The following is a 25,724-nucleotide window of genomic DNA, read 5'->3' on the forward strand; positions in this document are numbered from 1 at the left end:
GGGGGGGGGGTGAAGGGGAGGGGGGGGGAGGGAGTGAAGGGGCAGGGGGGGGGAGGGAGTGAAGGGGAGGGGGGGGAGAGGAGTGAAGGGGAAGGGGGGGGGGGGAGGAAGTGAAGGGGAGGGGGGGGAGGGAGTGAAGGGGGAGGGGGGGGAGGGAGTGAAGGGGGAGGGGGGGGAGGGAGCGAAGGGGGAGGGGGGAGGGAGCGAAGGGGGAGGGGGGGAGGGAGCGAAGGGGGAGGGGGGGAGGGAGCGAAGGGGGAGGGGGGGAGGGAGCGAAGGGGGAGGGGGGGAGGGAGCGAAGGGGGAGGGGGGGAGGGAGCGAAGGGGGAGGGGGGGGAGGGAGCGAAGGGGGAGGGGGGGGAGGGAGCGAAGGGGGAGGGGGGGTGAAGGGGCAGGGGGGGAGGGAGTGAAGGGGGAGGGGGGGAGGGAGTGAAGGGGGAGGGGGAGGGAGTGAAGGGGGAGGGGGGAGGGAGTGAAGGGGGGGTGAAGGGGGGGAGTGAAGGGGGAGGGGGGGAGTGAAGGGGGAGGGGGGAGTGAAGGGGGAGGGGGGAGTGAAGGGGGAGGGGGGAGTGAAGGGGGAGGGGGGAGTGAAGGGGGAGGGGGGGGGAGTGAAGGGGGAGGGGGGGAGTGAAGGGGGAGGGGGGGGAGTGAAGGGGGAGGGGGGGTGAAGGGGCGGGGGGGGAGTGAAGGGGGAGGGGGGGAGGGAGTGAAGGGGGAGGGGGGGAGGGAGTGAAGGGGGAGGGGGGGAGGGAGTGAAGGGGGAGGGGGGAGGGAGTGAAGGGGGAGGGGGGGAGGGAGTGAAGGGGGAGGGGGGGAGGGAGTGAAGGGGGAGGGGGGGAGGGAGTGAAGGGGGAGGGGGGGAGGGAGTGAAGGGGGAGGGGGGGAGGGAGTGAAGGGGGAGGGGGGAGGGAGTGAAGGGGGAGGGGGGAGGGAGTGAAGGGGGAGGGGGGGAGGGAGTGAAGGGGGAGGGGGGAGGGAGTGAAGGGGGAGGGGGGGAGGAGTGACGGGGGAGGGGGGGATGAAGGGGGAGGGGGGGAGGGTGAAGGGGGAGGGGGGGAGGAGTGACGGGGGAGGGGGGGGTGAAGGGGGAGGGGGGGAATGAAGGGGGAGGGGGGGGAATGAAGGGGGAGGGGGGGAATGAAGGGGGAGGGGGGGAATGAAGGGGGAGGGGGGGAATGAAGGGGGAGGGGGGGAATGAAGGGGGAGGGGGGGGAATGAAGGGGGAGGGGGGGGAATGAAGGGGGAGGGGGGTGTGAAGGGGGAGGGGGGTGTGAAGGGGGAGGGGGGTGTGAAGGGGGAGGGGGGGTGTGAAGGGGGAGGGGGGGGAGTGATGGGGAGGGGGGGGAGTGATGGGGGAGGGGGGGAGTGATGGGGGGGAGTGAAGGGGGAGGGGGGAGTGAAGGGGGAGGGGGGAGTGAAGGGGGAGGGGGGGGAGTGAAGGGGGAGGGGGGGAGTGAAGGGGGAGGGGGGGGAGTGAAGGGGGAGGGGGGGGTGAAGGGGCGGGGGGGGAGTGAAGGGGAGGGGGGGAGGGAGTGAAGGGGGAGGGGGGGGAGGGAGTGAAGGGGAGGGGGGGAGGGAGTGAAGGGGGAGGGGGGGAGGGAGTGAAGGGGGAGGGGGGGGAGGGAGTGAAGGGGGAGGGGGGGAGGGAGTGAAGGGGGAGGGGGGGAGGGAGTGAAGGGGGAGGGGGGGAGGGAGTGAAGGGGGAGGGGGGGAGGGAGTGAAGGGGGAGGGGGGGAGGGAGTGAAGGGGGAGGGGGGAGGGAGTGAAGGGGGAGGGGGGGAGGGAGTGAAGGGGGAGGGGGGAGGGAGTGAAGGGGGAGGGGGGAGGAGTGACGGGGGAGGGGGGGATGAAGGGGGAGGGGGGGAGGGAGTGAAGGGGGAGGGGGGGGGTGAAGGGGGAGGGGGGGAATGAAGGGGGAGGGGGGGGAATGAAGGGGGAGGGGGGGAATGAAGGGGGAGGGGGGGAATGAAGGGGGAGGGGGGGAATGAAGGGGGAGGGGGGGAATGAAGGGGGAGGGGGGGAATGAAGGGGGAGGGGGGGGAATGAAGGGGGAGGGGGGGGAATGAAGGGGGAGGGGGGTGTGAAGGGGGAGGGGGGTGTGAAGGGGGAGGGGGGGGGAGTGATGGGGGAGGGGGGGGAGTGAAGGGGGAGGGGGGGAGTGAAGGGGGAGGGGGGGAGTGAAGGGGGAGGGGGGAGTGAAGGGGGAGGGGGGGAGTGAAGGGGGAGGGGGGAGTGAAGGGGGAGGGGGGAGTGAAGGGCGGGGGCAGTGACGGGGGGGGGGGGAGTGAAGGGGGAGGGGGGGGAGTGAAGGGGGAGGGGGGGAGTGAAGGGGGAGGGGGGGGGAGTGATGGGGGGGAGTGAAGGGGGGAGGGGGGGAGTGAAGGGGGAGGGGGGGAGTGAAGGGGGAGGGGGGAGTGAAGGGGGAGGGGGGGAGTGAAGGGGGAGGGGGGGAGTGAAGGGGAGGGGGGAGTGAAGGGGGAGGGGGGAGTGAAGGGGGAGGGGGGAGTGAAGGGCGGGGGCAGTGACGGGGGGGGGGGGAGTGAAGGGGGAGGGGGGGAGTGAAGGGGGAGGGGGGGAGTGAAGGGGGAGGGGGGGGAGTGAAGGGGGAGGGGGGGGAGTGAAGGGGGAGGGGGGGAGTGAAGGGGCAGGGGGGGGAGTGAAGGGGCAGGGGGGGGAGTGAAGGGGCAGGGGGGGGGAGTGAAGGTGCAGGGGGGGGGGGGGAGTGAAGGGGCGGGGGGGGAGTGAAGGGGCAGGGGGGGGAGTGAAGGGGCGGGGGGGGAGTGAAGGGGCGGGGGGGGGAGTGAAGGGGGGGAGTGAAGGGGGAGAGGGTGGGAGTGAAGGGGGTGGGAGTGAAGGGGGAGGGGGGTGGGAGTGAAGGGGGAGGGGTGGGAGTGAAGGGGGAGGGGTGGGAGTGAAGGGGGAGGGGTGGGAGTGAAGGGGGAGGGGTGGGAGTGAAGGGGGAGGGGGGTGGGAGTGAAGGGGGAGGGGGTGGGAGTGAAGGGGGAGGGGTGGGAGTGAAGGGGGAGGGGTGGGAGTGAAGGGGGAGGGGTGGGAGTGAAGGGGGAGGGGGGGGGTGAAGGGGCGGGGGGGGAGTGAAGGGGAGGGGGAGGGAGTGAAGGGGGAGGGGGGGAGGGAGTGAAGGGGGAGGGGGGGAGGGAGTGAAGGGGGAGGGGGGGAGGGAGTGAAGGGGGAGGGGGGGAGGGAGTGAAGGGGGAGGGGGGGAGGGAGTGAAGGGGGAGGGGGGGAGGGAGTGAAGGGGGAGGGGGGGAGGGAGTGAAGGGGGAGGGGGGAGGGAGTGAAGGGGGAGGGGGGGAGGGAGTGAAGGGGGAGGGGGGAGGGAGTGAAGGGGGAGGGGGGAGGGAGTGAAGGGGGAGGGGGGAGGAGTGACGGGGGAGGGGGGGAGTGAAGGGGGAGGGGGGGGGAGTGAAGGGGGAGGGGGGGGTGAAGGGGCGGGGGGGGAGTGAAGGGGGAGGGGGGGAGGGAGTGAAGGGGGAGGGGGGGAGGGAGTGAAGGGGGAGGGGGGGAGGGAGTGAAGGGGGAGGGGGGGAGGGAGTGAAGGGGAGGGGGGGAGGGAGTGAAGGGGGAGGGGGGAGGGAGTGAAGGGGGAGGGGGGGAGGGAGTGAAGGGGGAGGGGGGGAGGGAGTGAAGGGGGAGGGGGGGAGGGAGTGAAGGGGGAGGGGGGAGGGAGTGAAGGGGGAGGGGGGGAGGGAGTGAAGGGGGAGGGGGGGAGGGAGTGAAGGGGGAGGGGGGAGGGAGTGAAGGGGAGGGGGAGGAGGACGGGGGAGGGGGATGAAGGGGGAGGGGGGGAGGGAGTGAAGGGGGAGGGGGGGAGGAGTGACGGGGGAGGGGGGGGTGAAGGGGGAGGGGGGGAATGAAGGGGGAGGGGGGGGAATGAAGGGGGAGGGGGGGGAATGAAGGGGGAGGGGGGGGAATGAAGGGGGAGGGGGGGAATGAAGGGGGAGGGGGGGAATGAAGGGGGAGGGGGGGGAATGAAGGGGGAGGGGGGGGAATGAAGGGGGAGGGGGGTGTGAAGGGGGAGGGGGGTGTGAAGGGGGAGGGGGGGGGAGTGATGGGGGAGGGGGGGAGTGAAGGGGGAGGGGGGGAGTGAAGGGGGAGGGGGGAGTGAAGGGGGAGGGGGGAGTGAAGGGGGAGTGAAGAGTGAAGGGGGAGGGGGGAGTGAAGGGCGGGGGCAGTGACGGGGGGGGGGGGGGGAGTGAAGGGGGAGGGGGGGAGTGAAGGGGGAGGGGGGGAGTGAAGGGGGAGGGGGGGGGAGTGATGGGGGGGAGTGAAGGGGGAGGGGGGGAGTGAAGGGGGAGGGGGGGAGTGAAGGGGGAGGGGGGGAGTGAAGGGGGAGGGGGGGAGTGAAGGGGGAGGGGGGGAGTGAAGGGGGAGGGGGGAGTGAAGGGCGGGGGCAGTGACGGGGGGGGGGGGGGAGTGAAGGGGGAGGGGGGGAGTGAAGGGGGAGGGGGGGAGTGAAGGGGGAGGGGGGGGGAGTGAAGGGGGAGGGGGGGAGTGAAGGGGGAGGGGGGGAGTGAAGGGGCAGGGGGGGGAGTGAAGGGGCAGGGGGGGGAGTGAAGGGGCAGGGGGGGGGAGTGAAGGGGCAGGGGGGGGGAGTGAAGGGGCAGGGGGGGGGAGTGAAGGGGCGGGGGGGGGAGTGAAGGGGCGGGGGGGGAGTGAAGGGGCAGGGGGGGGAGTGAAGGGGCAGGGGGGGGGAGTGAAGGGGGGGAGTGAAGGGGGAGAGGGTGGGAGTGAAGGGGGTGGGAGTGAAGGGGGAGGGGGGTGGGAGTGAAGGGGGAGGGGTGGGAGTGAAGGGGGAGGGGTGGGAGTGAAGGGGGAGGGGTGGGAGTGAAGGGGGAGGGGTGGGAGTGAAGGGGGAGGGGTGGGAGTGAAGGGGGAGGGGGGTGGGAGTGAAGGGGGAGGGGGTGGGAGTGAAGGGGGAGGGGTGGGAGTGAAGGGGGAGGGGTGGGAGTGAAGGGGGAGGGGTGGGAGTGAAGGGGGAGGGGTGGGAGTGAAGGGGGAGGGGGGTGGGAGTGAAGGGGGAGGGGGGGTGGGAGTGAAGGGGGAGGGGGGGAGTGAAGGGAGAGGGGGGAGGGGGGGAGTGAAGGGGGAGGGGGGGAGTGAAGGGGGAGGGGGGGGGAGTGAAGGGGGGGGGGGAGTGAAGGGGGAGGGGGGGAGTGAAGGGAGAGGGGGGGAGGGGGGGAGTGAAGGGAGAGGGGGGGAGGGGGGGAGTGAAGGGAGAGGGGGGGAGTGAAGGGAGAGGGGGGGAGTGAAGGGAGAGGGGGGGAGTGAAGGGAGAGGGGGGGGAGGGAGAGAGGGAGAGGGGTGGAGAGGGGGAGAGGGAGAGGGGTGGGGAGGGGTGGGGAGGGAGAGGGGTGGGGAGGGAGAGAGGGAGAGGGGTGGGGAGGGAGAGAGGGAGAGGGGTGGGGAGGGAGAGAGGGAGAGGGGTGGGGAGGGAGAGAGGGAGAGGGGTGGGGAGGGAGAGAGGGAGAGGGGTGGGGAGGGAGAGAGGGAGAGGGGTGGGGAGGGAGAGAGGGAGAGGGGTGGGGAGGGAGAGAGGGAGAGGGGTGGGGAGGGAGAGAGGGAGAGGGGTGGGGAGGGAGAGAGGGAGAGGGGTGGGGAGGGAGAGAGGGAGAGGGGTGGGGAGGGAGAGAGGGAGAGGGGTGGGGAGGGAGAGAGGGAGAGGGGTGGGGAGGGAGAGAGGGGTGGGGAGGGAGAGAGGGAGAGGGGTGGGGAGGGAGAGAGGGAGAGGGGTGGGGAGGGAGAGAGGGAGAGGGGTGGGGAGGGAGAGAGGGAGAGGGGTGGGGAGGGAGAGAGGGAGAGAGGGAGAGGGGTGGGGAGGGAGAGAGGGAGAGGGGTGGGGAGGGAGAGAGGGAGAGGGGTGGGGAGGGAGAGAGAGAGGGGTGGGGAGGGAGAGAGGGAGAGGGGTGGGAGGGAGAGAGGGAGAGGGGTGGGGAGGGAGAGAGGGAGAGGGGTGGGGAGGGAGAGGGAGAGGGGTGGGGAGGGAGAGAGAGAGGGGTGGGGAGGGAGAGAGAGAGGGGTGGGGAGGGAGAGAGAGAGGGGTGGGGAGGGAGAGAGAGAGGGGTGGGGAGGGAGAGAGAGAGGGGTGGGGAGGGAGAGAGAGGGGTGGGGAGGGAGAGAGAGAGGGGTGGGGAGGGAGAGAGAGAGGGGTGGGGAGGGAGAGAGAGAGGGGTGGGGAGGGAGAGAGAGAGGGGTGGGGAGGGAGAGAGAGAGGGGTGGGGAGGGAGAGAGAGAGGGGTGGGGAGGGAGAGAGAGAGGGGTGGGGAGGGAGAGAGAGAGGGGTGGGGAGGGAGAGAGAGAGGGGTGGGGAGGGAGAGAGAGAGGGGTGGGGAGGGAGAGAGAGAGGGGTGGGGAGGGAGAGAGAGAGGGGTGGGGAGGGAGAGAGAGAGGGGTGGGGAGGGAGAGAGAGAGGGGTGGGGAGGGAGAGAGAGAGGGGTGGGGAGGGAGAGAGAGAGGGGTGGGGAGGAGAGAGAGAGGGGTGGGGAGGGAGAGAGAGAGGGGTGGGGAGGGAGAGAGAGAGGGGTGGGGAGGGAGAGAGAGAGGGGTGGGGAGGGAGAGAGAGAGGGGTGGGGAGGGAGAGAGAGAGGGGTGGGGAGGGAGAGAGAGAGGGGTGGGGAGGGAGAGAGAGAGGGGTGGGGAGGGAGAGAGAGAGGGGTGGGGAGGGAGAGAGAGAGGGGTGGGGAGGGAGAGAGAGAGGGGTGGGGAGGGAGAGAGAGAGGGGTGGGGAGGGAGAAAGAGAGGGGTGGGGAGGGAGAAAGAGAGGGGTGGGGAGGGAGAAAGAGAGGGGTGGGGAGGGAGAAAGAGAGGGGTGGGGAGGGAGAAAGAGAGGGGTGGGGAGGGAGAAAGAGGGGTGGGGAGGGAGAAAGAGAGGGGTGGGGAGGGAGAAAGAGAGGGGTGGGGAGGGAGAAAGAGAGGGGTGGGGAGGGAGGAGATGGGGGAGGGTGGGTGGGCTGGGTTGGGTTGGCACGAAGATGGTGTGGACAATAGGTCTTCCAAATTCAGTCATTAGAAGCCAATTACTGGTGGACAACTCAACTCTGCTGGGGAGGGTGAGGTGTGCACTGCAAGTTAAAATGTTTTACGTTTTGTGTTCCTTCATGCCTTTTTGCTGTATGCAGTAACTTAGCTGTAAATTGCAAATAAAAGTCACCTGCATCCAGCCCACGACTCAGATTCTCATTGAGAATGTATGAGATCTGACAGAGGAGATGAGGAGATTCTCTTTTGTTGGAGCTTGTCTTTGTCTGGCACTTGTGTGGGTCACAAGTATTATCCCTTTGCCTATCCATACAATTCTACTTCCTGAATCTCCTGTGGCAAGATTTTTTTTTTTAAAAACACTGTCCTTGCATCATTCCCCTTCAGTTATTCTGTTATATTGTCTCCTCTGCCATTCTAGGTCTTTATGAAATGTCATGTCTCCAACTTTGATGACCTTCCAACCATATTTCTCTAATAGCAATTGGATGAAAACCATAAGACGTTTGCTCTGCTACCTTAGCAATCAGACAACTTCAATCAATTTTACTTCTCATGGCTCATTAACATCAGTCATTATTCTCAAATATCAGAATTTCAAGATTCTAATGAACATTTTACCTCATAAAAACAGACCAAGAGTCTGTACATCAGTGCTACAGCCATCATTTTCTGAAGATCTTCTAGAGAAGTGTCTTCATCAATTTCTTCAATTATGTAATTTAGAGCAAATTTGGAAAGATCCCTGCATATCAAAACACAGCAAGATGTATGACCATAAAAGTGTGCTTTCATAAATGTTGATCAATAGAAGCGGAGTACATCAGTTTTTCTGCTGGGTAAATTGCTGGGTAAAAACATTGCTTAGACAAGGATTCCCATTTCCAATAGTGCTGAAAATCTCATCCACATATTTTCAAGCTCCATAAAACATTCTCTAATATTTTGCCTAATGTTTTCAATGAAATTAAAACCAGAAGTAAAATATATGATAATCTGCTGACAATTATCTGCATATCAACCTGTTATGCTGCAGTTTGTGGTAATTTATAAGAATTTACATTGAGCTGCTAATCACTGTTTTGCAGTGGACAACATATACAAAGGGTTATGGGAGAATATATACAAAAGCAAAATACTGCAGCTGCCAGAATTCTGATAAAAACGCAAAATACTGAAAATACACATCGGGTCAGACAGAATTAGCCTCCTAGGTTGTGACCCTTTCACTATCCACAGATGCTGCTAAACCTGCTGAGTTATTTCCAGCATCTTCTGTTTTCATAATATAATATTATAGGTGTTAACAATTAAGTGATATTTTCAGGGCAACTTTATATTTATTTCAGTATTCAGATTTAGCAAAATGTACCCAATGGCATTGATTCTGCTTAAAACCAAGTTGTTTTATTCAAATTTTGTTAATTTAAATAATTGAGCAGAAAATAGCTAAGTTGTATCTAAAATGCTTTATTCAAATAAATAGATAATTCAATTTCTTGAGCAAAAAACTCAACTGCAGAATAGTACCTCTACAGTTTGGAAGCAACCATTCAGCCCATCAAATCCACACCTACCGTCCGAACAGCATCCCACCCAGAAACACCCCATCCCTGAAACCTGACATTTCCCATAGCTAATCCACCTAGCCTGCACATCCCTGGACACTTATGGACAACTTGGCATGGCCAAACAACCTAACCTGCACATCTTTGGTCTTTGGGAGAAAAATGAAGCACACAGAGGAAACCCACGCAGACACACTGAGAATGTGCAAGCTTCACACAGACAGTTGCCAGAAAATCGAATTGAGTCCAGGTTCCTGGCGCTGAGAGGCAGCAATGCTAACCACCTTTCTTCCAGGTGCTCCGGTTTCCTCCCACAATCCAAATATGCGCAGGTTAGGTGAATTGGCCATGCTAAATTGCCCATAGTGTTCAGGGACGTGTAGGTTAGGTGCATTAGTCAGGGGTAAATGTAGCATAATAGGGTTGGGGATTGTGTCTGGGTGGGTTACTCGGAGGGTTGGTGTGGACTTGTTGGGCTAAATGGTCTGTTTCCACACTGTAGGGTTGTATTAAGCATATTTTGCATTATGTGGCAATTATATTTCTGACTGCTGTAAGTTTGGTGTGCATCAAAATCCCATTGGACAATACGATGGATCAGAAGACTCAATATTTTTGATCAATTCATTGCCCATAGTAATAAAAAAAATCCGTCACAATGAACTTTTAAAACAACAACCCCTGACACATGGTAACCCCTGACACATGGTAACCAGTAACAAATTTACAGATAGCAAGATCTCACAATAGACAATCAGATGATTCACCATATACAATGAACATCTAAGCTCTAGGCTCACATTTCAATATGAAGAGGTGATGTTCATGGTCATTTACACCTTATGTATACAATGCCCTCGAATGAGTTCTAAGGAGCACACTGTTTGAGCACCCACATCACCCTCAACTCAATGAACAGTTGTCTCCAACAACCAACAGTAAGCTATATGAAGAGTTTGAGGTAAAATCATCCCAATAATGACTGACATTACAATTTAACTCTCAGATCATTTAAACCATGAATTGGACATCATTGGACCTGTTGCTCTACTTAACAGATTTAAACATGGCAGCTGAGTGAATTCAGGAGATCTCCTCTTCTCTCAAATAGAATCAGTGACACATTGTTCCAAGCATGCACTGGTGGATAAATTAAACAAAACTGAACTAAACTAAATCTTCTTTTGGAGGTGGGTATGAGCGGAAAAAAAATGCTGCAGTCTTATTAGTAATAAATGGGGCTTCATGGCATCAGTATTGATCAATTTTACTCTTTGTATTTGTGGACTCAGTTTGTTAAAGGAGATCTTTAAAATTATTTCATTCTTTAATAAACCGATTTGACCAAGCCCTAAAAACTTTCTTGCAGATTTCTGGAGAATTTGGATCCCAGTTGAAAAATCTTGTTACATTATTATATTATAAATAACTGAGTGAAAATAACCTGCTACAATGTTGCATAGAGTCCTAAAGATTGTAACATATTTTATCCGGTAGTGTCCTGTAGATGATTAAATACTATGTCAACAGCAGACCTATATATTATCACATGTAAAGTATCTCACAATCCTGTATACACTTTTGTTCAGCTTTTAATATTGATTTGCCATGACAAAAAAACTCATTATTATTGCTGGTGGCTTGACTGATATGCATGTGCTATTGTGAGAGGTTTCTGCTTACATATTTTCCTTGGTCACTAGTTTAAACAAGTCACATGAATTCAATAGTGTTGTAACCCATCCCAGTTCATTTGCATATTTTATGAACTTACGGTCCCTCAATCAAATTGCAGTTCTGTTACAGAAACCAAGTGCACAATTCATCAACTCTGACTTCTCCCCTCTCCACCCTCAAATTTAGAATACACAAGAATAAAGCACATTTGAAAAAGATGAGGACAAAGTATCTCCAATATTCCCCCCCACAGTTTTCCTTAGACATGTATTACACCAACTAAAAGGAGTTGCTAAAAATGATTGCTAAAATTAGCAGTGAACTACAGAACACTTGGACAGAACAATACTGAACTTTATGCACTTCCAACTCCTAGTGAAGTAATTTGTTTCCTTATCTGTAATCAGAACTGAGACCAGATCATCTTACGGTGGCCAATATGTCAGAGATTTGCCGTTAGCTCCAATATAAACAACATTATCATCAAGTGACAATTTTACGTGGTTTATCTCATTGTTAGTTTTCATTTCGGGCTTATGCCCAAAACGTCGATTCTCCTCCTTGGATGCTGCCTGACCTGCTGCGCTTTTCCAGCAACACATTTTCAGCTCTGATCTCCAGCATCTGCAGTCCTCACTTTTTCCCTTCATTTATTAATGACAACTCATTTATTAATGACAATAAGATATTATTCCCAATATGATTGGCTGTGTTATTTATATATGAACGCCAAGCAGTGAATGGTTTCAGTTAAATTGGTGTTACTTACTTGATCCCACAGATGTGCATCACTGTTAGCACCACAATAGCTTTTAGCAGAAACAGGATCAGAAAATCTACCATCTCTGCAAGGAACCGATGCATCAGAGATGGAATAGTGTATTCACGTCCTTTAAAAACATGACAAAGTGATTCTGATTATTTTGAAAATATATTTGCACGATAGTCAAACATGACATTTAAAGTTCGATGAACACATGCTAACGATACTGATCAAGACAAATGATACCGATCAATGATAAACTCCATGAAGATTTTAAGAGTAGCATTTTTAAGCAGGGCAAAAATATTATTGCAAAGTACAATTGGGATGTGTGATGCTATCATAAAATAAGTGAACCTCAAATTACATATAAAGTACCAAGATTACTACTTCAAATAAGCTCTGAAACTAAGTACCAGAGAGAAGGAAGTAAAACATTTGAAGAAAGAGAACTTCATTACTCCAAGAAGTGATGAATATAATTACAGCCAGAAGCTTGTTCTATTGCAGTTGTCCATTCCGGATCGGGGGTGTTGGAGCACAGAATGTTTTGGCGTGCAATTTCCTATGGAGACGGTTCTGGGCATCATAACCCTTAGCATTTTGTGGCCGTTCTTTTCTGCTGTTCCTCTCGCCTGCTGATGATTGATGGTGGTTTGTATTTTAAACTTGGAGGCAGTACCTGATTCCTAAGGCATTCATGTGATCGAATTCTAGAGCGGACTATACAGTAAGTGAAAAAGCCCTGGGGAAAACTAACGTACAGAGAATTCTGGATATTCAGGTCTATTGTACCCTGAAGGTGGCAACACAGTGGTCAAGGTGGCATATGTCATGCTTTCCTTCATCACACAGTGTATTGAGTACAAGAGTTGGTAGATCATGTTACAGTTGTATAGGACTTTGATTTGGCCACATTTGGAATACTGCCTACAGTTCTGGTCACCACATTACCAGAAGGATATGGATGCTTTTGGAGAGAGTGCAGAGGAGTTTCACCAGGATGTTGCCTGGAATAAAGGTTGGTAGCTATGAAGAGAGGTTGAGTAGATTAGGATTATTTTCATTAGAAAGACAGAGGTTAAGGGAAGACCTGATTGAGGTCTACAAAATCATGAGAGGTACAGACAGGGTGCATAGCAAGAAGCTTAAGGGTCACAAATACAAGGTTAGAGGGGAAAAGTTTAAGGTAGATATGCATGGAAAGTTCCTTTTGCAGAGAGTGGTGGGTACCTGGAACGCGTTGCCAGATACACGAATGGGCAGAGAGTAGAGGGATACAGATCCTTGGAAAATAGGCGACAGGTTAAAATAGAGGATGTAGATCTGCGCAGGCTTGGAAGGCCGAAGGGCCTGCTCGTGTACTTTAATTTTCTGTGTTCTTTGAAATTAGGCCAATTGCCTTTTTAAAAAAATGTATTCAACAAAATAAACAAGTACACTGTAAAAGGGTCTTGTGGTAGAGTAGTAGTGTCTTTACTTCTGGACCAGAAGGTCCAGATTCATGTTTAACTTGCGCAGAGCTGTATCATAACATATCCAAACAGGGTGATTTAAAATATATATGTGAACTCTGATGACCTCTGAAGGCACAGAATTCTTTGGAAGAAGAGGGCTAGGCTCTAGATTTCATGTTGTTTATTAAATGCTCCCGCAACCCTACTTCAGTGAGTGATTAGTTTCCATCCTGCAATGATTACAATGGGGAAATGTTGGGAGACACACTGCCTGAATGGAATCTGTAGGTATTGAGATGCTTGCTGACTTCAGTTATTGGATGCTTAAATTTGTTGCTGAATATTCAGTTATGGTTGCTTCAACTTTTTTTTTCCTTGCACAAATGTGTTTAGATTTAACAACTCTTATGACACTGGTGCAACTACAAATGTTCTGGTTGTGTTTTGTTGGTAGTGTACAGCTCGGAGACTCTTCATGTACTGGTCTAACTTGTCAAGTCCACTACTATATTAATACATACATTAATTGATCATACATTCGAAACACAGGGTTTTCTCATAGCATTCAACTGTAATCAACTATCTCAAGCAATTATTGCTCATCTGAGTAAAGAACATTTTAATTCTCAGGCCATGTAAAGTCAGAATTATTGCTTAGACCTAGTTGCCCATAAGGTAGTGATAGTAGTCAGCCTTTTTCTTGAACTGTTGCAGTTTGAGGTGAAGATGCTGGTCATAAAGTCGCTCACCATGTTCTCATCCTAAAGACCTTACCGACTTTGGAAGCTGTTGCTGCTCTGGATAACAAAGTAATGGAAAATCTCCACATCCAGGAGATTCTCACTATGATCAATGAGACTGGTTTTGAGATCAGCTTACTTGACACCATTGTCAAAATCCTCATCTGCATTAGTATACCATTTGTCTGTCCAATTTCACAGTAAAAACAGACATTACTAATCTTTCAGAGATATAGATAACCGCTTACAGAATCTGCAAGCATTCACATCTATGAATTCATTGATAAAGGAAGAAAACAGTAGGGACATGCACATGTGGACACAAATAGGCATTGTGCAAAAGACTGTAACTTAGTCAAATGATCTCTGATATTCCTGATTTCTTGTGGATTTCCACATGACAAACTGGATGATATGCTGTGAACAACTGGCACCTTAGACTATGTAATACATATTATTGTAAAATCACAACAATGTTTGTCTCTCAATATTAACTTCCCAACAGATGTAACTGAAAATGAGTGCAAGAAATACATGCAATGGGCCATGTAGCTCATCAGGCCTGACCCACCATTAAATGTGACTATGGCTCATCTTCGACTTCAACTCAATTTTTCCAAATCCCTCAATTCCTTAAAACACCAAAAATCCATCTTTCTGAGCGCGAAATATATTCAATGTGGAAATCCACAAATCTGTAACCCTCCAAATGAAGAAAATTCTCCTAATCACAGTTCTGAATGATAACTCCTTACCCTTAGGTTCTGCCTTCATTCTACATTCCCAAGCCAGGGGAAAACAAATTCTCCATACATAATCTGCCAAGCTTTTAAGAATCTTACATGTTTCAATTACATCACCTCATATTCTTCAAACCTCTAGAGTAAACTGACCCAAATAATCCTGAGAATGTGTATAGGGTATGAGCATGTTAGGTAAGAGTTAAGTTTTGAGTTTGGTGAAACAAGAGGTTCAACTGAGCATGACTCAGATCAGATAAGAACTTGCAGTTAACAACTAGGTGCTGGAGGCAAGGGCAATGGGTATACAAGGTTGAAAAGCATTCATTACGTAGAGCCATTTAACAATATTGGAAGCATTCAGTATGTAAGGTCATTTTAACTAGGTGAAAAGTATTCATGATGTGAAGTCAATTAAGGTTAAGAACACACATTGTGTACCAGCAGATGGCTTAATCTTTACTGTTGACACTCACTGATTGTAACAGTCACCCAATCAATATGTATGTTGCCTTATCTGGATGGTCCTCTCTGTAAAATGACTATATAATTCAGTGAGAATCTGCTGTTCCAGAGAAAAGACTGAGAACTCATGTCCCTGTGCACATAGGTGATTGTTCTCTTTCCCTCCAGGGCCTAGAACAAAGATGAAGGTGGTAAAAGTGTACTGATTCTCTGAGCGTTTTACTTCGACTAAAGAGGGAACGGGATGACAATTCAGCCTCTCATCCCAGAATCTAATTCAGTGAAGCTCTATGGTAGCACTTGCAAGGCAAGCAAAATCTTGCTTATATACAGAGACAAAACTGCATATAGTATTCTAGAATGATCTCAAAGTCCTATACAATCGTAATGATTTTTTTTCCTGCATTCCAATCTCCTAGCAACAAAAACCAATCTCCATCAGTCATCCTGATTTCTTGCCGTACCTATAGACGTAGTGTCTATATTATAGGTTTATACCTATTAAAACATACCCTCTACCTATTTTTAAAAACAGAGTGAATAACCTCAAATTTGCCTGTATTATATTCCATCTGCAATGTTGTTACTCACTTACCTAACTTGTCTATATTTCTTTACATCTTCCTCACAACTTACATTTACTGTTATCAAATGTCATTACTATAGATTGTAAATAGTTGAGGGCCCAGTACTGACCACTGTGGAACTCAACTACAGAAATTTACTGGGTTACAAATGGGTTCCATTCCAAAGTATGCTGATTTGTACACAAATCTGAAACAATATACAGTTCAATATAAAATAGCCTAGCTTAAGTATGAGAAAATGCTCATGTTAGATCCTTAAAATTAATACAGGATCTCTTTCATAAGTATGAGCATTCTTAAGTCAATTGTTTGTCAACTGGGAACCACCTATAGTTAAAATCTCTTTATTCTTGATCTTTCTGTCTATTAACTAATCAATTTATGCTAGTATATTACCCAAACTCTCAACGCCTCCTCCAGTCTGTTAATCTTTTATGTAGCACCTCATCAAATGCCATTTGAAAATGTAAGAATCTATTTGTTCACTTTCATGTATCCTACAATAGTCATAGACATAGTCGGTACAACCCGTCCATTCTGACCAGATATCCTAAAATAATTTAGTCCTATTTGACAGCACTTGTGCTGGCCCATATCCCTCTAAACCCTTCCTATTCATGCACCCATGCAGATGCTTTTTAAATGTTGTAAATGTACCAGCCTCCACCACTTTCTCTGGCAGCTCATTCCATATTTGTACCACCCTCTGTGTGAAAAGGTTGACCCTTAGGTCCAATTTAAATCTTTCCCTTCTCACACTAAACCTATGCCCTCTAGTTCTAGACTCCCTCCCCCCCGTCCAGGGAAAAGACCTTGTCTATTTATCCCATCCATACCCCTCATGATTTTTTTAAACCTCTATAAGGTCACCCCTCAGCCTCTGATGCTGTAGGGAAAACTGCTCCAGCCTATTCAGCCTTTCCGTATAGCTCAAATCCTCCAACCCTGGCAATATCCTTGTAAATCTTTTCTGAACCTTTCAAGTTTCATAACATCCTTCCAATAGGAGGGAGACCAGAATTGCACACAATATGCCAAACATGTCAGACCAAACTAACACCTCTTCTGCTCTAACCATTCTGTAGTTCTATGAGCACTTCGAGTCATAGAATATTAGAGATGTACAGCATGGAATAAGGGTCTTTGGTCCAACTCTTCTATGCCAGCCAGATATCCTAACCTCATTTAGTGCCATTTGCCTGCGCTTGGCCCATATCCCTCTAAACCCTTCCTATTCATAAAGCCATCCAGATGTCTTTTAAATCTTGTAATGATACCAGCCCTCCATCACTTTCTCTGGCAGCTCATTCAATATGTGCACCGCCTGCTGCGTGAAAACGTTGCCCCTTATGTCCCTTTTAAATTTTTCATCCTAAACCTATGCCCTCGAATTTTGGATTCCCCCACTGCAGGGAAAAGACCTTGTCTATGTATTCAATCCATGCCCCTCATGATTTTATAAACCTCTAAGGTTATCTCCAACACTCCAATCCTTGTCTATCCAGTTAGATGTAAATCCTGTCCGTCAGGATTCCCTCCAACAACTTGCCCACCACCGATGTCAGGCTCACTGGTCTACAGAAAACTGACTTTTCCTTACCACCTTTCTTAAATAGTGACTCTATGTTAGCCAACCTCCAGTCTTCCGGCACCTCACCTGTGACTATCGATGATCCTATTATCTCAGCAAGTGACCCAGCAATCACTTCCCTAGCTTCCCAAAGAGTTCTAGGGTACACCTGATCAGGTCCTGGGGATTTATCTACCTTTATGCATTTCAAGACATCCAGCATCTCCCCCTCTGTAATATGGAAATTTTTCAAGATGTCACCACCTATTTGCCCACATTCTGTACCTTACATATCCTTCTCCACAGTAAACTTGTTATATCCTGCAGTTCCACATAGGCTGCCTTGCTGATCTTTGAGGCGCCCTATTCTCTCCCTAGTTATCCTTTTGAACTCAATGTATTTATAAAATCCCTTTGGATTCTCTTTAACCCTATTTGCCAAAGCTATCTCATGTCCCCTTTTTGCCCTCCTGATTCCCCTCTTAAGTATACTCCTACTGCCTTTATACTCTTCTAAGGATTCACTCGAACTCAGCTGTCTATACCTGACATACGTTGCCTTCTTTTTCTTGACCAAAACCACAATTTCTTTAGTCATCCAGTATTTCCTACACCTACCAGCCATTCCTTTCACCCTAACATGAACATGCCGTCTCTGGACCCTCGTTGTCTCATTTTTGAAGGCTTCCCATTTTTCTGCCGTCCCTTTACCTGCAAACATCTGCTCCCAATCAACTTTTCAAAGTTCTTACCTAACACTGTCAAAATTGGCCTTCTTCCAATTTAGAACTTCAACTTTTAGGTCCTGTCTATCCTTTTTCATCTCTATTTTAAAACTAATAGAATTATAGTCACTGGTCCCAAAGTGCTCCCTCATTGACACCTCAGTCTCTTGCCCTGCCTTATTTCTCAAGAGGAGATCAGGTTTTGCACGTTCTCTAGTAGGTACATCCACATATTGAATCAGACAATTTTCTTGTACCACACTTAAATTCCTCTCCATCTAAATCCTTAACATCATGGTAGTCCCAGTCTATGTTTGTAAAGTTAAAATTTCTTACCATCACCACCCTATTATTCTTGCAGATAACTGAGATCTCCTTACAAATTTGTTTCTCAGTTTCCTGCTGACTATTACTGGGATCTATAGTACAATGCCAATAAGACAATCATTTCTTTTTTATTTGTCAGTTCCACCCAAATAATTTATCAAAAAAAGCCACACCTCTCTTCTTTTCCCACCCCTCCACCTTTCTAACATTCCTATAGCATTTGCATCCTGAAACAATGATCTGCCAGTCCTGTCCATCCCAGAGCTACATCTCTGTTAAAATATAGATTTCAGCCGGCCCAGGGAATCCCTTGTGGGATCAACCTGTAAGCCTCTCTTGTTTCGTCCTGGAAATCGTACTGTTTGGAAGTCTGGAATAAAAAAAACCTCTTACAGACACAGTTTAGTTTAATTTTAGTCATCCCTTTTATTTACCAATAGGATCACTGTTACAACATAACACTGACACCTATAAGCTAAACTAACTGGGCTCCTGGAGAGCAGGATGGCAGACTACTCTGCTTTACTCTCACAAACAGGCTTCCTTTATACAAAAAGTTTACAAAACACTGTCTGTTCTTAATTAGACAGATAACAGTGGTTAATTGACAGGTCTGTGTGCGCTTGACTAATCACTCCTACAGGCCCTAAGCCATTCATCAGGTGGGAAAAACAAATCCAGCCGAGTTAGGCATCTGCTGGCGAGATAAGCTCCAATGAAAAAGAGGTACCACTCTGAGCTAATTGAAGAGTTCAGAAGGTAACCTTACACAGCTCACATTTCAGATACAACTGTTTTACAAAATGGCTTCTTATCAAGAAGGGTAAAATTTTGACCATAAAATGGCTTCCTGACAGATTGTGTCAGATTCTCTTCAATATTAGTTTTAGAATAATTTTTAAGCTAGGAGCAGACTCCTGCTTTTATCTTAAACACAATCATTCTGTACCTGAAGCTGAAATGTTACGGTAAACTGATTCATTAGTCTCGAATTAAACAGGCTTTCTTTTCAGGATTGTGATTCAAATTCAAATAAGACATAAGATCTGACTAGTTTGAATTGACAGTGGGGTAGTCATGGTCTGCAAGAACAGCAGATAAATTAAAGCTTCATCAATATTACCTTTCACAGCTTGCATTTCATAACCAGTAAGGGCTACTCAAAATCATCATAAAGTCTCAAAAATGCAATTAAGTTCAATCCATAGCAAGTAAGCACAAAGTTTAATTTGCTACTGGCTTCAGCAGTCCCAGTACTAAAATGGTCTCTCTTTCTCTCTCTCTCTCTCTCTCACGTCCTTCTGAATTCTCAAGTCAGGGACTTGCAAAAGAAAAGATGTTTTCCTCTGTGTCTGCCTAGCTTGCAAGGGGTAATATGAATCCACTATAATTGATACGACCTGACTGTCAATTACAAGGCTTTTGATAGTACAGAGTTACGTTTCGAGGTCAGAATCAAACACTGTCATTAATTTCACAAGGGAACAGCCGTGATTGTTGTTACTCTGTGTCCTGTTTACACAGATTCACTGATGTTAAGGCAAACATTCTTAATTGCCTTAAAGCATCCTGTTATCACTTGATGAGAACAGATGTTTTTATCTTCCGCATAACTTGGGTTCCCCCTTTTTCGTGGCCAGACTCTCCCTGCTTGTCCATTTTCTAGTGTGCAGCAAATGTATTCAATAATTCAACATTACATTTTAGTTTAAATGTTTAAGTACAAGCTTTAAGGCTATAGACTTTCTCATCTCTGTAACTTTTAGAATATCCAAGTCCCATGTTCTTAATCATGCCCCGAATTCATTTGCCTTCCTTGTTAGGCTTCTTGCATTGAAATAAATTGTTTAATTTACCTCCTTCTTTGCTTTGTTCCTGACTGCCCTGACTGTTTTTCTTGCTCCCTTTCCCAGCTGTACTAGGCTCAGAATGATCTCCTTCCTCATTATCTTGCTGGGTCCCACCCCTCAACCATACCAGTTTAAAACCTCCCAAACACCTTGAGTAAATCTCCCTGCCAATATATTAGTCTCCTTCCAATTCAGGTGCAATCTGTCCTTCGTATACAGGTCACTTCTACCCCAGAAGAGATTCCAGTGATCCAAAAATGTGAACCCTTCTCCCCTCACGCATTCATCTGCTCTATCCTTCTATTCTTACCCTGACTACCTCATAGCACCAGAGTATTCCAGATATTACTACCCTTGTTAAATTCCTGCCCAACTTCCTAATTTCTCCTTCAGAATCTCATCATTTTCCCTTCCCATGTTGTTGGTTCCAATGTATACAATGACCTCCTACTGGTCTCTCTCCCCTTTGTGAATATTCTGTACTCTCTCCAAGATATCCTTGATCCTGGCACCAGGCAGGCAACATAACATTCTGATTTCTTGCTGTTGGCCGGAGAAATGTCTGTCTGTGCCTCTGACTAGACAGTCTCCTAACACAATTGATCCCTTGGAACCTGACATACCCCTCATTGCATTAGATCCAGTCTCGGTACCAGAAACTTGGCTGCTCCTGCAAGTTCCCCTGAGAGTCCATCACCTCCTACATCTTGCAAAACAGCATATTTGTTTGAGAATAGTGCAGGAGTCACCTGTGGCTATCCTTATCTTCCTCCCTCTCCTATCACTCCTGGCCATAACCCTTCTACCCGACTATATCTGCAGTTTTTCTCCCTTCCTTTAACTGCCATCCATCACACCCCCAGCTCTTGTAAATTCCTTATTGCCTCTAACTGCCACTACAACTGATCTGCGCGATCTAATAGGTCCAACACCTAAAATACCTCAAAAGCAGCAGCTCTTACAGCCACAATTTTTTCCCATCCTGCATCCTGAACTACCCAGAGGCACCTAATTGTATCCTCACAAAACATTAAAATTACCTTTGCCTCCAAGGGAGCAACATTAAACCAGAGGAGGTTTACAAAAATAATCCAAGGGATGAAGGGCGCGTCATATGAGGAGCAGTTGAGAACTCTGAGTCGGTACTTGAACTTTAGAAGGCTGAGGGGGATCTTATTAAAACCTACAGAACACCGAGAGGCCTGGATAAAGTGGCCATGGAAAATGTTTCCACTAGGAGATACTAGGAACTGAGGGCACAGCCTCAAAATGAAAGGATGCATCTTTAGAACTGAGATGAGGAGGAATTTCTTCAGGCAGATAGTGGTTAATCTGTGGAACTCACTGCCACAGAGGGCTATGGAGGCCAAGTTACCAAGTGTATTTAAGATAGAGATAGATTCTTGATTGGTAAAGAGATCAGAGGTTAATCGGGAAAAAGCAGGGGAACAGGGTTGGAAAAAAATATCAGATGTGATCAAATGGCAAAGCAGATTCGATAGGCCGAGTGGTCTAATTCTACTCCCATCACTGGCTCAAAACTGCCAAATTCAGTGCCAGATACATAGTTACTTTTGTCCAGGTGTTATTTCTTCATTTGTAAAATGTGGAACATGGTGGCTAGGTCAGCATTATTGCCCCTTGAGAAAGTAGTGATGAACTGCCATCTTAAATCATTGCAGTCCATATGGTGAGTGTGCATTCCGTTTTGTTAGGAAGTGAGGTCCAGGATTTTGATCCATAGACAGTGATGGAAGAGTGATACGGTTCCAGGTCAGGATGGTGTGTGGCTTTGATAGGAGAGAGTTTTGTACTCTACTTCGGGCTGTGGTCAGTGAAATGCAAGTGAAAAACTGATCAGGGAGTTGCGGGATCATAATATATTCTGAAAACATAGCTGAAGTAATCTGTATTAATTAGTTTTACTGCATATGGATGGCTTTGCTCTATATTCACTAAGTTGTCTAGTTTTAAGTTATTTTGATTTAACTTTGTGCTTTAATAGAGCCAATATTTATTGTGGAGAACAAGAGAATGGCAGAAAAACTAAAGTTACTTCACACCTGTCTTCAAAGAAGATACAGAACATCTCTGGAAATACAAGGCAACCAAAGGACTTATGAAACAGAGGAACTAAAAGAAATGAACAGCAAAAGAAATGATACTCATCATTAACTGACCTGAAGTTCAATTAATATACTTGACCAGATGAGCTTCATCTAAGAAAGAAAATGAATGCTTTGGTGGTTATCTTTCAAAAGTTAATAGATTCTGAAAAGGTTTCTGCTGACTGGAAAATCGCAAATGTAATATAAAGGATGTGATAACTGAATACTTAGAAAAGAATGGCAAAATTGGGCAGAGTCAGCAAAAATCAATGAAAGAGAACTCATGTTTGATGGACATAAGACAAAAAGCAGAGAGTAAGAAATAACAGATCATTCTCAAGATTGCACGATGTAGAGTATCACAAGGTAATTTGAGAAGATGCAAGGAAGAGAATGTGAGTGGGTTAGATCATGGCATGTGATATACAATGTGAATAAGGGGGAAAGTATTCACTTCAGTAGAAAAAAACAGAAACTGAGTATTTCTTAAATAGTGAGCATTTGGCAAGTTGAGGCCCTGATTCATGAGTCACAAAATTAACATGCAGGTGCAGTAAGCAATCTAGAAGGGAAAAAAAAACAGGAAGTTGGTCTTCATCACTAGGGAATTTAAATATAAGATTGTTTTACTACAGTTGTACCAAGTACTCCAGGTGACATCTCACCAAGTCTATGTACAGCTTTGATTCTATTAATCTAAGGAAGGATATACTTGTCAAAGGAGTGCAAATAAGTTCACCAGATTGAGGGAGTGAGAGAATGAGTGTGACATTGAGGTGAACCTGGTATGCCAGCATTGTTTTATGACAGGAGTTTGAGGAGACTGGATCTGTATTGCCTAGAGTTTTGAAGAATGAGAGATGACCTCATTGAAACCTACAAATTCTTACAAGGAACAACAAGGTGGATAGGGAAGTTTCCCCTAGCTGGTGAGTCTAAAACCACGTGCATAATCTCAGGATAAGGCATAGGCCATTTAAGACAGAGATGAAGGTGCTTTATTCATTTAGAACATGGTGAATTCTTGGAATTCTCTACCCCCAGAAGTCTGTGGAATCTCCATCATAGAGCAGGTTCAAGATGGAGATCGACAGATTTCTAGAAAGCACATCACAAATAGGGAGAGTGTGGGATAATGTGGCATTAAAGTAACATATATAGTAACATATATAGGCTGAATTAGACACATTTACAAGGAAGCCCAAGGTAATGTGAAGGCAAGCAAGAGGTCTAGCTGAGGGCACAATCAGGTAGCTGGTTTTATGGAATAGTGCAACAGGCTGGAGGGCCCAGTCCTGCTTTCATGTTCTTATTCATTGACAACCAGTGGTACTTAAGATTTCACTGTCCTCAATGCTACAATAGTTTGCTTGATTCTTTTAAATCTGAATTACTAGGAATAACTTATTTCCTCCATACTGCAGACATGTACAGATGTCCATAAGCATCAGCAGTTTTTTTGTCTCTAACCATATACGTTGATAAAAATCACAACACCAGGTTATAGTCCAACAGGTTTAATTGGAAGCACACTAGCTTTCGGAGCGACGCTCCTTCATCAGGTGATAGTCGCTCCGAAAGCTAGTGCTTCCAATTAAACCTGTTGGACTATAACCTGGTGTTGTGTGATTTTTAAACTTTGTACACTCCAGTCCAACACCGGTATCTCCGAATCATATACGTTGAGGTTGTTTCTGTGAACAAGATTCAAGGATAGTTTAGGGTTGCAATGCATGGGACCCACTAGCCATTTAGCATAATCAAAAAGTGCAGTTAGGATCAGATAAACGTCTGCAGTCTACTGATAAGCATTTAACAGCCAAGTGATTTCATGGAAAAACAACTGCGTGCAAATAGCATTGCGTGTCACTTTTCCAACAGCTAATTGCAGTCACTCTCTCATCTTGTTTAGGTGCTGTTTCCGAAGCTCGTCCCGGCAATGCAGATTCAAGACGTTTGTAATTACAACATGCAGTTCCTCTTCTACTGCAAATCTCCCACATAACGGCTGACACATCTTCCGTGGTGCCTTACCTCTCGGGTGCACATTCGCTGCCTGTTGCTGCGCATTAGTGGCTGGCAGCCTGACGCCGCTCGCCGAAGCAGTTGCCACCTCCCGCTGCTGCGGTTGTTCACCCGGGGTTGGCGACACAGTGGGAACGCCGAGGTAGAGGGGGAAGGGATTGTTAACTCCGGGAGTGGGAGCAGCGGCTGCCTCCCCCTCGCTCTGCCTGGCCCCGCCGCTGACGAAGGGGTAATAGGGAGGGAGAGGGGCCATCATCATGAGCCAGCTCTGCCATTGCACGTAGCTGTAATACTGCCACAGCCACTCCTGCACTTTCCTGCAATATTCCCCAGCGCCGACCGTAGTCCCGGGGGCTCCCTGGCTTTTCCCAGCCGGGTTGTTGGTGAAGGAGCAGGATCCGCCCCTATCCCTATGCCTGTCTGGGCCGCTGCACTCCGCCATTGTCACTGAAAGCCGTGAAGAACCTCTCACAGCGGCCACACCACAGGGGGAGCAAGGCGAGGGGGTGGACAGGCTAGTCTACGGTGTACTGTTTGAAATAACCAAGCAAAATCAGGCCGCAGCCATTTTTGTAATCAAGAAGATCGGCATATATAATACTATTCAGACATCGTGGGATCTCCATACTTGAGGAAAACTGAAACAAAATGGTACAAATGATCAGATCACCCCTGCGAGCCCAGAATGGACGAGATTGGTAGAGGATCAACTGGCGGTTGGGCGGAGCGCGAGCTCCTGCTGTCAATCAACAGCAGCTGCCCCGAGGATGTGGGCGGGCACAGAGCGACGGTGGAGTCAGGAGTCAGACCAGCTGAACATGTTTATTTATTTTAATATTCCGACCTCACAACAGCCAAATTAACATTTCTCTGCATAGATCTGGTGTGATATTTTGTAGAGCTAATGAAATATTAAGAACGACATTTCAGTGGCAAAAATTAGGTAGGTGCATAATGTGAAAAAAGTCAGCTTTATTGATTGAGAATGAGGTGGATCAACATAGATTACTTATAATACTAAGCTTATGTAAAAGGGTTACTGACATCATGAGATAAGCTCTATTCTTATGGCCATAATGGGAGGAACTAAATGGTGCTTCAGTGTATCAGTCTTGTGTTAAGTTGACATATAACCGAAAATTAATTAACAATAATGTGTACTTTCACCTGAGGTCTTACAAAGGACTCTAGTGTAACTTAGATGTAATAGTCATTAAGTACTACATAGTAAACTTGCTTTGTTTATCAAGATTGCCTAGGAGAAGGTGAGGACTGCAGATGCTGGAGATCAGAGCTGAAAAATGTGTTGCTGGATGATGCTGCGCTTATCAAGATTGACCCTCACTTCAGCATCCTTCCCCACTGGTGTCAGTCCAAATTACTGATATCAAATCAGAAAGATTGGCAGTGAATCTCCCCAAGTCTTCTCAGATGGTTCCAGTGAACATCACTATAATGTCTACTGTATTGAAAAATATAACAAGATTATAAATATTTAACTTATGAGGTTTGACCACTCAAAGTGGGGGATATTAGGTGTGCCAGCCAGGATAAAGCAGTCTGTGCTGTCTGGAGGAATGTACAGCAATGTAGGGAGAAATTACCTTGTACATTCTGCAAACTTAAGTGCCATCATCTCCTTTCCAATACCTTGTACTTATTACAGAACCCATCTTTCACCAAGGTTCATGCTCTACAAATTCCTGTTGCCTGCAACATCTTCCCTCACACTCTCTCACTCACCACAACCCTGACAGCAGTAACTGTGCATGCCCTTGGTCACTTGTATGGGACACTTCTCTACTGCCATCAAAAGTAACAGTTGAACCACCCAGTTTCACCTCCCTTACTACCTGACTCTCTCTACTTTCCTGTTGGAATGAAAGCCACGGAATGCAGAATGGCTCAAGCTGGGTGGTGGGCTATCCAACATTCAACTCATCACCCCTTATGTAGAGATCATTCTGACTCTAGCTACTCTGGGTTTATATCAGAGGCTGCCTTTGACTTTTAATGTGCTGGAACCTCCAGAGCAAAAGCTATCCTTGACTGAAGCCTGCTGAAAACCATAACAGCTACTACTTTTGTGTCTGCGCCAAATAACAAAGCAAGTCAGTAACAATATG

General features: G+C 48.8%; 1 protein-coding gene across 3 annotated transcripts in view; it reads right to left on the bottom strand.

Annotated features, from left to right (window-relative positions):
- The window catches only part of LOC122564366 (protein FAM8A1), a 35,490-nt gene extending 11,167 nt beyond the window's left edge, over nt 1-24,323 (bottom strand). The window contains exons 1-3 of one of the 3 annotated variants that reach the window (XM_087978630.1): nt 23,608-24,322; nt 11,011-11,131; nt 7,618-7,741 (exon numbers count right to left, since the gene is read on the bottom strand). In XM_087978630.1, the coding sequence (XP_087834756.1) occupies nt 7,618-7,741; nt 11,011-11,131; nt 23,608-24,040 (678 nt within the window). In that variant the 5' untranslated portion in view covers nt 24,041-24,322. Of the gene's footprint in view, nt 1-7,617; nt 7,742-11,010; nt 11,132-23,607 lie in introns of all 3 variants that reach the window. The other 2 variants (XM_043719124.2, XM_043719125.2) reach the window with 2 other exon arrangements.
- Nucleotides 24,324-25,724: the final 1,401 nt, after the last annotated feature.

This window comes from Chiloscyllium plagiosum, unplaced genomic scaffold (assembly GCF_037043375.1).
Source record: "Chiloscyllium plagiosum isolate Xiang-an unplaced genomic scaffold, Cpla_swu_hap1 HiC_scaffold_34, whole genome shotgun sequence".
In the NCBI taxonomy this organism is placed as follows: Eukaryota; Metazoa; Chordata; class Chondrichthyes; order Orectolobiformes; family Hemiscylliidae; genus Chiloscyllium; species Chiloscyllium plagiosum.